Genomic DNA, 9,505 nt, shown 5'->3' on the forward strand with positions numbered 1-9,505 from the left:
GGAACACTTTCCCTATGAGGAAAGGTTAAAGCGCTTAGGGCTCTTTAGCTTGGAGAAACGAGGACTGAGGGGTGACATGATCGAGGTTTATAAGATTATGCATGGGATAGAGCAGGTAGAGAAAGAGGTACTTTTCTCCCTTTCTCACACTACAAGAACTTGTGGGCAGTCCATGAGATTGCTGAGCGGTCAGGTTCGAACAGATAAAAGGAAGTCCTTCTTCACCCAAAGTGTGATTAACACTTGGAATTCACTGCCACAGGAAATGGTGGTGGCTACAAGCATGGACGGCTTCAAAAGGGAATTGGATAAGCATATGGAGCAGAGGTCCATCAGTGGCTCTTAGCCACAAGGTATAGATAGGGACTCTGGGGCAAGGGATGCTCTGTATTCTTGAAGAGTGGGAGGGCTCCTAGTGTCCTGGCCCCGCTGCTGGACCTCCTGATGGCCCCTGGTATTTCTGGCCACTGCGAGACAGAGTGTTGGACTGGATGGGCCTTTGGCCTGATCCAACATTGGCTTCTCTTATGTTCTTATATGGAGCAGAGGTCCATCAGTGGCTATTAGCCACAAGGTATAGAGAGGAACTCTCAGTCTGGGGCAAGAGATGCTCTGTATTCTTGGTGGGGGGGGGGGGGCAACAGTGGGAGGGCTTCTAGTGTCCTGGTTCCACTGCTGGACCTCCTGAGGGCCCCTGGTATTTCTGGCCACTGCGAGACAGAGTGTTGGACTGGATGGGCCATCGGCCTGATCCAACATTGGCTTCTCTGATGTTCTTACGAAACGGGATCGTGCGAAATGCAGCTGCGGGCAAGAGAAAGGAGCGCTGCTGCTGCTACGCCCGCAACGGAAACGGGACCCACCCCGAAGCGGCTTCCCCGCCAGCCGGGAGAGCCGAGGAAGCCGAAGGCATCCGCGGGGGGCTCGAGAGGCGCCCGGTCCATAAGGGGGCTGGCTGGAAGGGGGCGTGGCCGCCCGGGGCGACTAGGGACGGCGCTCTGCCCATGCCCAGAGGCGCCCTGCTCTCGAGCGCCCCCGGCCCGGCCCACCCCGCCCAAAAAGGCGGTCCGGGGGCGGCGAGGGGCGCCTGTCGGGGTCCGCGCTAGGCAGGGGTCCGCCGCTCCTCCCGGCCGGCGTCCTCGTCGTCGTCGCCGCCGGCACTGCCGCCTCATCCCCACCCAGCCAGGGAAGGTCGGGACGGGAGCGAAGCAGAGCGAAGAAGGCCGCTCCTCCTGTAGCAGGGCGCGGGCGAAGGGGACACGCGGGCGGAGGGAAGGGGCGGCCGCCGCCTCCTCCTCCTCCTCCTCCTCAGCTGCGATCCGGGCCTCGCCTCAGCTGCTGTCGCCGCCGGGACTCCGCTCCCGCCGGGGAGCCGCTCGCCATGGCCAGAGCTCTCCCTCTCCGACGCGGGCAGCCCCGCCTGACCAACGAGGACGCGTCCGGCCCCCTGGCTGCCCAACCAACGGCCTTCCTGGGTTTCACCGCCGAGCCCCCGGGCTACACCGCCTCAAAACCAGTTCGGCCGGGGGGGAAGCAGGTTCAGTGTCCCAGGCAAGCGACGAAAACAGCCTATGCTGGCGACGGCCGACGTTAAAGGGCCCCTGCCCGTCGCTTTTTCCATATACCGCGTGAGGGTTTTTTTTTCTTTACCCTCGGTCTTTCAACCCTTCCCGTCGCCTTCGGATGACGTTACGAAGTGGGGTTATCCGAGGGAAGACCGGGGGCGGGGTCTTGGCGGGGAGCCTTCACTTTCTTCCATCCCACACCTCGAACACGCCCCTTTCGCTGTTCGGCCGCTCGGCTCCTTCCGCCGGCTGAAAGACCCTGTCGGAGGAAATCTCGCGAGACCTGGGTCTTGAAACTTCTCTGTGGAGAAGAGGCGGGAAACGGGCCGGGTGGCATTTTGCGGGGCTTGTTGGCTGGCTAGCTGTGTCGCCTCAGTGAGCCGCATTTGACGTGGAAACCTGACAGGCGCGCGCAGAAGACCTTATTTTAGGAAGTGTATTTGAATGTATTTAGGTACTCAGCTTTGTAAAAGATGCTCCTCGGGTTGCCAACCTCCAGGTGGGGCCTGGGGATCTCACGACCAGTGTTCCCTCTAAGCTGAGTTAGTGTGAGCCGGCTCACCGTTTTTTAGCCTCTGTCCTGACACATTTTGGTCTTTGCTCAGGAGGGAGGGCTCCAGAGCAAACTGATTTGTGTAGCAGCCAGATCGCTCGCTCACAACTTTAAGGCCAGGAGCTCACAAAGTAGAACTTTGGTTCATGAGACTCCACAGCTTAGAGGGAGCATTGGCTCATAACCGCTGGTCTCCAGGCCGCAGAACTCAATTCCCTTGGAGAAAATGGCAGTTTCAGAGGGTGGGAATCAGTGAACAGATCTTGCGAGAAACGTGTTAGGGAAGAAGCGGGCAACGGGCTGGATGCCATTTTGAGTGGGCTAGGTCAAGGCGGGCCGCCGTGTTAGTCTGTAGCAGTAGAAAAGAGCAAGAGTCCAGTGGCACCTCCAAGACTTCATGAAAATTTGTGGCGGGGGGGAGCTTTCATGAGTCACTGCTCCCTCCTTCCGATACAGTTAGAATGTGAGTCCATCTGTCATCTTGGAGAGTGGAGTGATTTCAGATGGCAAATGACAAGAGCGGGCATGACACGATGACTGGATTAGGTGTGATATGTAGAAGGGTGGTAGGTGTGCAGAAATCAGCATTGGTAATGAGACAGGAAACCTAGGTCTCGATTCAGTCCATTGCATCGTCTCGAGCTTCATTATCAGTTGCATTTCAGCAGTCTCTCTAATCACCCTTTGAAATTCCTTTGTAAGAAAACTGCTACTCTTAGGTCAGCAACTGAATGTCTAAGAAGGTTCAAATGTTCCCCTCGTTTTTTTAGTGTTTGAGGGGGCATTGATTGGCAGCCTGTTTTACCTTTGTTTCTAGATTATGAGAACTGGTTGACCTGGAACATGCTTGCACCCTTGCTTTTGAAGGTTATTTTAAATGTAATTAGGTACTCAGCTTTGTGAAAGTCCTCGCTCGACCTGTTGGTTGGTTGCCAGGGAATCCCCCTTTTCCCCGTATCCCTCTTAGTTACTGTTCCCATTTTGGCTTTTACAAATGCCTGCTTGACATTTTGTCAGTATGACTTCCTCAAGGGGGCATTCTTCAGGGCTCAGATTTTATCTTGCAGCATTTTAGGGTTGCCAACCTCCATGTGGCACCTAGAGATTTCCTGCTACTACAACTGATCGCCCCTGGAGAAAATCACTCTTTGGAGGGTGAACTCCATGACAGTTTGGTGTAGTGGTTGAAGAGTGGTGGACTCTAAATCAGGAGAACCAGGTTTGATTCCCCACTCCTCTACTTGAAGCCAGCTGGGTGACCTTGGGCCAGTCACAGTTCTCTCAGAGCTCTTTCAGCCCCACCCACCTCACGGGGTACCTATTGTGGGGAGAGGAAGGGAAGGAGATTGTAAGCTGCTTTGACTCGTTTGGGTAGAGAAAAGTGGGTATAAAACCCAACTCTGTGGAGGTCCCTCCCCAAACCCTGCCTGCTGCAGGCTCCACCCCCAAAGTCTCCAGATCTTTCCCAACCCATAGCTGGCAACCCAACCCCCGATCCCTCTGGGAAATATCAGAGGGCATAGCAGTACACAAGTTCAATAGATACCATGCTCATACGTATATAAAATACAATGGTACTAGTTTTCACTTAAGCCTGTTCTGAACCACCACTGGAAGTCTCCCACTCTGGGGCTGAGATCTGTTGAAACTAAGCAAGTGATGAGGAAAGGAAAGCCACACATTTGGCCATAAGGACAATCCCCCCCACACACACCTTTCCTTAATGTAAGGCATATTCCCAGCAAGAGCCAGGTCAGCTTTTTTGTACAAGATGTCCAAGAGGCCGGATGGCTCAGCCAAGCCTGATATTGTCAGATCTAAGGAGGAGGAAGAGGAGGAGGAGGAGATTGGATTTATACCCTGCCCTTCACTACCCAAAGGAGTCTCAGAGCAGCTTACAAACTCCTTTCCCTTCCCCTCCCCACAACAGACGCCCTGTGAGGTAGGTGGGGCTGAGAGAGCTCTTACAGAAACGGTGCCAGGACTATGGCTTGCCCAAGATCATCCAGCAGGTGCATGTGGAGGAGTGGGGAATCAAACCCAGTTCTCCCAGATTAGAGTCCACGCACTTAACCACTACACCAAACTGGCTCTAAGAAGCTAAGCAGGGTCAGCCCTTGTTAGTACTTGGATGGGAAATCTGTGGTTGCTAATGCAGAGGCAGGCAACGGCAAAGCCTCTCTGAAGTCTCTTGCGTTGAAAACCCTACAGGCTCGCCACGAGTCAGCTACGACTTGACAGCACTTTCCACCACCACTAAAAGGCAGCAATATGGTTACTGCCTCATACGCGCGGCATCCAAGCAGCAGGAGGTATCGTGAGCAGGGCTTCCCTGAGATACTAAAGGTAAGAACTCGCTTAGCATAAAGTAGTACTGTAATTCATCTTTAGAGACAGTTAACAATCAATGTGTTGGAGCAGAATGAGCGACTATGAGCTCCTACAGGAGAAATGCTTGCCAACCTGTATTGTACAGTGAGGCTTGGATTCTGAAAAATCCTCTGCAGCCCAAGCTAGACAAAGCTGGTCCACCTTGAATAAGAATGGTCCAGAGGAAAATAACCGTTTTTTAAAACACTTATCTTCAAGAAAGAAGTCATTGCAAAAGTATTAAACAAGGTAGCTGAACAGGAATTCTCATTTCTTTTCTTTGAGTAGTGCCCTGGGGTTGCACACTCTTTGAACACTCTTGCTGCTTCTGCAAGCACCAGAATGAATTTATTTTGATAAATATCTGTACAAACCAAGCCTTTTGCCTGTATGTTTCATCTCAGCTGGACTGTACTACAAAGATATGTACTGGATACTTCAGCCTTACTTACAGGGTGATTAAAAGTGCAATGCTATAGCCAGGCCCATAGCCATGGAGCGCATTTGGGGGCAGTGCTCCCATAGATGAGTGCCATCCCCCGTGAACGAAAAAAATAAAATACATTTAAAAAATGTTAAGATGTTGTGGGGTTTCCAAAATGACCCTGGGCATAATCAGGGAAGCTTCAGTCTCGTTTTCTTTTTTCCGGGCCAAAAGATACATAGGTTTTTAAAAATGCAAAAAAAAAAAAAATTAAATTACAAAATGCAAGAGAGAGAATTGGAGATCCCCCCCCCAGCATACACAGAAAAGTAGCCTGAAACTGAGTCTCTCCAATCGAAAGGACTAAAGCTCTCAGCAGAGACAGAGGAGGAGGAGCAGCAGGCATGGCTGGGGCACCCTCCCCAAAATTTCCCCACGCCCCACCAACCAAATTTTCTGGCTACACCCGTCTATAGCTGCTTCAAGAGAGACGGCATATAAAGTTTCCCAAATAAACACTCTGTCTACTTAACAGTCAATATCGGAATTAAGTTATCTGAAACACAGAATGTTAAGACGTTTTACTATGAAACTTGCTTTATGCATTTCATATAAGCTCACAGAAAATCACAAAAGCTGTTAGAAACAGATCCAACTTCACAGCACGTGTTGCTCTAGAATGGCTACTCGATAGTTGTATTCTCTGACATAAAAAGGAGAGACAATTTCTGCTCAGGTTCTACACGGCAAGGAAAAGGAAAGAAACCCTCAGAACTTCGCTTCCCCTTACTTCTGAAAGCCACCAGAAACTGTTCTTTCACAAGTTGGTGCCCCCACAACAATCCATTTTTCAGAGGAGTCAAACAGATATGCTGAACTTCAAATATGTAGTAAGTTGTTTGGTGTAGAAAAAGATCCAAGTAAAATATAAGCAGACAGGCAAATGTGTGGTTTTTTTTCTTGAACAGAGGCTTCTTAGGCTGTAGAGGTTAAGGTATGCTTTGTGAAGGACGTCTCTCTACATATCCATAGGCTGCTAGCAAGTGTCTAACGCACTCCATGTCAGATACACAAGCGTTGCAGGTGTCCTTTAGGAATTCTTCTGTGGAACTTTTACTGTTACCTAGAAAGAAGATGGATTATTATGACTGGTTTGTTTGACTGTTCTCCCATTTCTACAAGATATGTCCCAAACTGGATCCTACATCAATATTAAGGCAAAACAACATTGTACAGTGCAGCAGAAGTGATGTAATCCAGACCGTATCCCTTCCAGATATGCCATCAGTTATCTGATGAAACAGGTTCACATCTACAGCAGAACTCACTGGAGGCAACCCCAATCTTCAGGATGTAGTCCAGCACTATAACCACTTGGCTACTGAAGCGATAGCAATAAGACTACTCAGTCCACTGTATCAGCTGCAAGACACCAGGGCAAACTGCTTCACCACCACCTTAAGCTCTTCAAACCCACTTCAATCTCAGATAGGTGTCAGTTCAAGACCAGAACGATTTCACTGTTTTGTGTATGCACAAGATACACTTCCAAGCAGTTTCCTTCAAGATGCACCTCGCCCCTGTTGTTTTTAGAACTGTGGTGGAATATGTTTGTGGAATATCAGCAAACGCAATATATTGCATATGTCTATGTTTCTGGATCAGCTTATTATCTGCATTAGGTTTGCCTCAGATAGAGCAAGCTGAAACTCGAGCTGTAAAAAGGCAGACTCATTCACTGTTGACTCCAGTTAAAAGCAGTAAGCTTCATGTTTCTGAAGAAATAGGACGGTGAAATAGAGCTTGATGTAATGTAATTTTGTAATGTTCTATCACAATAGCAAGCTACATATTTATTAGCTTGATGTATATATAGTTCAGGGGGCTGGGAGGCCCGGGGAGCAGACAGGTATGTGCTCTCATATAGTAGGTCATCAGGTGGGGGAGAAGGCTCTCCCCTAGCCTACATTGTGGGCTCCTATAGACCTAAATGGTTTTCTGGGCTCCAATTGTATACTTTATTGGTTATTCAACTGTATTATCAGATTAAAATAAGACAGAAAATGCTGGATCTTAGGAAGCTAATAATCATGTATGTTTGAATGCATATTGAATGATCATTTTGAAAGAAGGAAAAAAGAACATAGCTTATGTAAAGAGATATAAATATAATGTAAGGAGATGCAAGTTCAATTGATAAAATTTAGCTTAAACACTAGATGTTATATACAATCTATGTACCTTTTTGTTGGTTGTGAGTAATATAGTTCTTCAATTAATTTTTTTTAAAAAGAACTGTGGTGCAAAAGGCAGCAGCAACTTTGATACAGCTCACTAAAGTATTATTTGAGCATTATCCTGCATTTAGGATGACAATAGTTGCCAGCTGCCTGTTTAAGAGAGCGAAGAGTTCTTTGGGAGCTCTCCATTGAGTATAATTGAGGCACTACATGTTTTTGAACCTGCAGCTAGAGTCAGGTAAGTGAATTCATGATGCGTATTCCAAGTTTTTCTTCACAACTTAAAGGATGCTGTCAGTACAAAAAACAGATTTCATGAGGTAGTGTTAAATGGAATGAGGAAACTGCTAAAGAAAATGATAGTCATACTACAATAGTATTTTATGCTGCCAGACCATGGTATGATGCAGCAGGCTAGCCTGATCTCATCAGTTCCTGGAAGGTTAAGCAGGGACTACGGTCACACACGCTAAATAATCCACTTTCAGTGCACTTTCCAACTGGATTTTACTGTGTGCGCTGGCAAAATCCAGTTGGAAAGTGCATTGAAAGTGGGTTATCTAGTGCGTGTGACCGCAGCCAACGTCAACCCTAGTCAGTATTTGGATGGGAGACCACCCAGGAATACCAGCGCCACTGCACAGAGGCAGGCAATGGCAAACCATCTCCGAACGTCTCTTGCCTTGAAAAGCTTATAGGGTTGCCATGTTGGCTAAGACTTGACGGCAAAAAAAAGAAGAACACAATACACTGTCAGTCCTTGCATAATTTTACAGTGCAGATTTTACTTCTGCTCACAGGACTTCTCCCTTCCTCTTCCACAAGATGTGAAACAACGGCTCCCATTTTAGAGCATGGGGGTAGAGATGTTGACAAAATATAGGAGAAGGATGTACCATGAGAGGGTTGAAGATACTCACCGTTTTCACCTCCGTGTATGGTTGCAAGCCGTATTCTCCCCCCTCACGGCCTTGTCCAGACGCTTTGTACCCCCCAAATGGAGCCTGGCTGCCAAACACGTTGTAACAGTTTATCCTAGAAAAGAAACAAAATTATTTCCTTCATTTATACCCCAAATGGAGGTAGGGGTTTTAGAAGAGGGAACACAAACTTTCAGCACTGAAAAAGGAAAATGCCTTTGGCTTAAACAGGACTTTGTCTCATTGGAAGAGCTCTGAAAGGGGAGGCAGAATAACTAGCAATGAAGCTCTGTATGTCCTTGGGAATTTTTTCCTCTCATCAAAATGCTACAATGTACTCATGAGGAGCATACAAACAGTTTACAAAGGCTGTTAAAAGGAAAGATTCAGCAATTGCATGCTTGCATTTGGTCTCTTACCAGACGGTTCCAGCACGCAAACCCTGAGAAATGTAGTTCGCTTTATCAATATCTTTGGTGAAGACGGCTGCTGCCAAGCCATACTTGGTGTCATTTGCTCTGTTGATGACTTCCTCAATGGATTTGAACCTTAGGATCTGCATGACTGGCCCAAATATCTGTGAAGCAGAGGAACACACATGCAAAGAGGGAGGGTTTCTACCATCACTTCCACCCCAATTTATTTTTTAAAGTGTACAAGAAGAAGAGAAGAAGAGATTGGATCTATACCCCACCCTTCACTACCCAAAGGAGTCTCAGAGCGGCTTACAAACTCCCTTCCCTTCCCCTCCCCACAACAGACACCCTGTGAGGTAGGCGGGGCTGAGAGAGCTCTTGACAGAAACGGCTCTTTTTCAAGGACAGCTCGTCAGAACTATGGCTTGCCCAAGTTACGTTCCTTGCAACTTTGGCGCTCAGTTACATAAATACTTATAAATTTTCATTGCAAATTTGTCAAGGCATAATTAAAATAGACAGGTGCTTAAAAACATGCCACACTCTCATGTTGACAGTTTGGGCAATTCCAGGAGTTGACATTTCTGCAACACAGGAGGCAGGCAGGCAGAAAGAAAGAGCATCCTGACCTCCTCTTTAGCAATAATCATGCTGTCTTGGACTTCTCCAAAGATGGTTGGCTGGATGAAGTAGCCTTTGTCTGCAGCCGGACTGCCTCCATAAAGCAGTTTTGCTCCTTCCTTTTTCCCGGTACTGATGTATCCAAGGACCTTCTTATACTGATTCTCATCTACCTGAAGGGCCATCAAAATAAGGACGTTTTGGTCAAGTCTGTTCTCCGCAGAAGACAGGCATTTTACTGCTGCATCATTCACATGTCTGCATACACTACACTTCTCCAGTTCAGGCAAAATTAACAAAGATTCAGAGATATCTTTTTTACTGATAGGGATACAAAGATCTGTCAGTGTTGTTTTTAAACCGACTACCTTTGGGATGGGTACCAAGTAAATACAC

The 9,505-nt window shown here is 47.8% G+C and overlaps 1 protein-coding gene across 1 annotated transcript in view; it reads right to left on the bottom strand.

Annotated features, from left to right (window-relative positions):
- Window positions 1-5,499: 5,499 nt before the first annotated feature.
- The window catches only part of ALDH2 (aldehyde dehydrogenase 2 family (mitochondrial)), a 23,336-nt gene continuing 19,330 nt past the window's right edge, over window positions 5,500-9,505 (bottom strand). The window contains exons 10-13 of the mRNA XM_015413226.1: window positions 9,118-9,282; window positions 8,492-8,649; window positions 8,073-8,187; window positions 5,500-6,035 (exon numbers count right to left, since the gene is read on the bottom strand). Of these exons, the coding sequence (XP_015268712.1) occupies window positions 6,003-6,035; window positions 8,073-8,187; window positions 8,492-8,649; window positions 9,118-9,282 (471 nt within the window). The 3' untranslated portion in view covers window positions 5,500-6,002. The remainder of the gene's footprint in view (window positions 6,036-8,072; window positions 8,188-8,491; window positions 8,650-9,117; window positions 9,283-9,505) is intronic.

The sequence above is a fragment of the Gekko japonicus genome, unplaced genomic scaffold, assembly GCF_001447785.1.
Source record: "Gekko japonicus isolate JY-2015 unplaced genomic scaffold, Gekko_japonicus_V1.1 scaffold10, whole genome shotgun sequence".
Lineage (NCBI taxonomy): Eukaryota > Metazoa > Chordata > Lepidosauria > Squamata > Gekkonidae > Gekko > Gekko japonicus.